The 2141-nt window shown below is 43.6% G+C and overlaps 1 protein-coding gene across 1 annotated transcript in view; it reads left to right on the forward strand.

The window, feature by feature from the left end:
* SUZ12 (SUZ12 polycomb repressive complex 2 subunit) overlaps window positions 1-2141 on the forward strand; it is a 94718-nt gene that overhangs the window by 49281 nt on the left and 43296 nt on the right. Inside the window, exon 7 of the mRNA XM_011993104.1 lies at window positions 1985-2070. Within this exon, the coding sequence (XP_011848494.1) occupies window positions 1985-2070 (86 nt within the window). The remainder of the gene's footprint in view (window positions 1-1984; window positions 2071-2141) is intronic.

Below are 2141 nucleotides of genomic sequence, written 5' to 3' on the forward strand. Positions count from 1 at the left end.
AGCACTTTGGGAGGCCGAGACGGGTGGATCACGAGGTCAGGAGATCGAGACCATCCTGGCTAACACGGTGAAACTCCGTCTCTACTAAAAATACAAAAAAAAAATCAGCCAGGTGCGGTGGCGGACGCCTGTAGTCCCAGCTACTTGAGAGGCTGAGGCAGGAGAATGGTGTGAACCTGGGAGGCAGAGCTTGCAGTGAGCCCAGATTGCGCCACTGCACTCCAGCCTGGGCAACAGAGCGAGACTCCATCTCAAAAAAAAAAAAAAAAAATTCTCTTGCCTCAGTCTCCAGAGTAGCTGGTATTACAGGCATGCACCACCATGCCTGGCTAATTTTTGTATTTTTAGTAGAGATGGGGTTTCTCCATGTTGGTCAGGCTGATCTCGAACTCCCAACCTCAGGTGATTTGCACGCCTCGGCCTCCCAAAGTGCTGGGATTACAATAGGCATGAGCCACCGAACCCGGCCCCTAATTTTTATATGTTTAATAGAGACAGGATTTCATTTCAACATGTTGGCCAGTCTGGTCTCAAACTCCTGGCCTTAAGTGATTCGCCCACCTCGGCCACCTGGGATTACAGGTGTGAGCCACTACACCCGGCCCTCCTGCAACTAGTTTCATTTATGCTTTCTGCCAAGAAGCTTTAACTGTATTTGTCAAAATTACATTTGACTAGCAGTGTATTATCATAAATGTTCAATCTTCAAGCCGGCCCAGTTCCATGTGCCTGTAGTCTCAGCTACTTAGGAGGCTAAAATGGAAGGATCACTTGAGCCCAGAAGTTTGAGACCATACGGGGCAACATAACCAGACCCTTGTCTGAAAAACAAACAAACAAAGATATTAAATCTTCAAATGAGAAATATTCAGTAAATATGGCCAGATGTGGTGGCTCACACCTGTTAATCCCAGCACTTTGGGAGGCCAAGGCGGGTGGATCACTTGAGGTCAGGAGTTCAAGACCAGCCTAGCCAACATGGTGAAACCCCATCTGTACTAAAAATTAAAAAAATCAGCTGGATGTGGTGTTGCGCACCTGTAGTCCCAGCTGCTCAGGAGACTGAGGTGGGAGGATCACTTTAACCTGGGAGACAGAGGTTTCAGTGAGCCAAGATCGCCCTACTGTACTCCAGCCTGGGTGACAGCGAGTCTGTCTCAAAAAGAAAAAAGGAATTAGGAAATATATGTGTATGTGTGTGTGTATGTGTGTATATATATATACACACACACATATATATATAAACATAGAAATGTATGGATGTTTTTTTAGAGACGGGATCTCACTGTTTCACCCAGACTAGAGGGCAGTGACAGGGTCATAGCTCACTGCAGCCTCGAACTCCTTGGCTCAAGAGATCCTTCCACCTAGCCTCTGAAGTAGCTAGGACTACAGGCACATGCCACCCATCATCACACCCAGCTAGTTTTTTGACATTTTGTAGAGACGAGGTCTCTGTATTGCTCAGGCCAGTCTTGAACTCTTGGCCTCAAGTGATATTCTTGCCTTGGCCTCCCAAAGTGTTGGGATTACAGGCATGAGCCATTATGCCTGACCAGTGAATATTTTTTATACTTAACAGCCTGGGCATGGTGGCTTACGCCTGTAATCCCAGGTACTCAGGAGGCTAACGTGCTGACGTGTGAGGATCACTTGATCCCAGGAGCTTGTGATTGCAGTGAGCTGTGATTGTGCCACTGCACTGTACCTTGGGTAACAGAGCAAAACCTATATCTAACGGAAAAAAAATTACAGCATATAGGACAATAACTATATTTGTCTTGTGAATGGTTTATTTAGACTATATATAAAGGCTTTTAAAGAGTTCGCTGTAAGTTTAGAAGTGATTTGAGGAAAAAAGAATGAGTGAACTTTTGAGAAGTCTTATGGGAAATCTGTTTTAAATTCCCTGACTTACTAACAAAATGAGTACTGTGTTTATATATTTTTAAAATATATTTTAAAATGCTGATTTTCTATTTAGATAAGCCATCACAAAACTCAGAAAATGAACAAAATTCTGTTACCCTGGAAGTCCTGCTTGTGAAAGTTTGCCACAAAAAAAGAAAGGTAATGTCAATGTCAGTAAAATGATATTGGTAGATTAAATGGAATAATTTGCTTAATTGGACATCTTTATG

The sequence above is a fragment of the Mandrillus leucophaeus genome, unplaced genomic scaffold (assembly GCF_000951045.1).
Source record: "Mandrillus leucophaeus isolate KB7577 unplaced genomic scaffold, Mleu.le_1.0 Scaffold425, whole genome shotgun sequence".
NCBI classification, from domain to species: Eukaryota; Metazoa; Chordata; class Mammalia; order Primates; family Cercopithecidae; genus Mandrillus; species Mandrillus leucophaeus.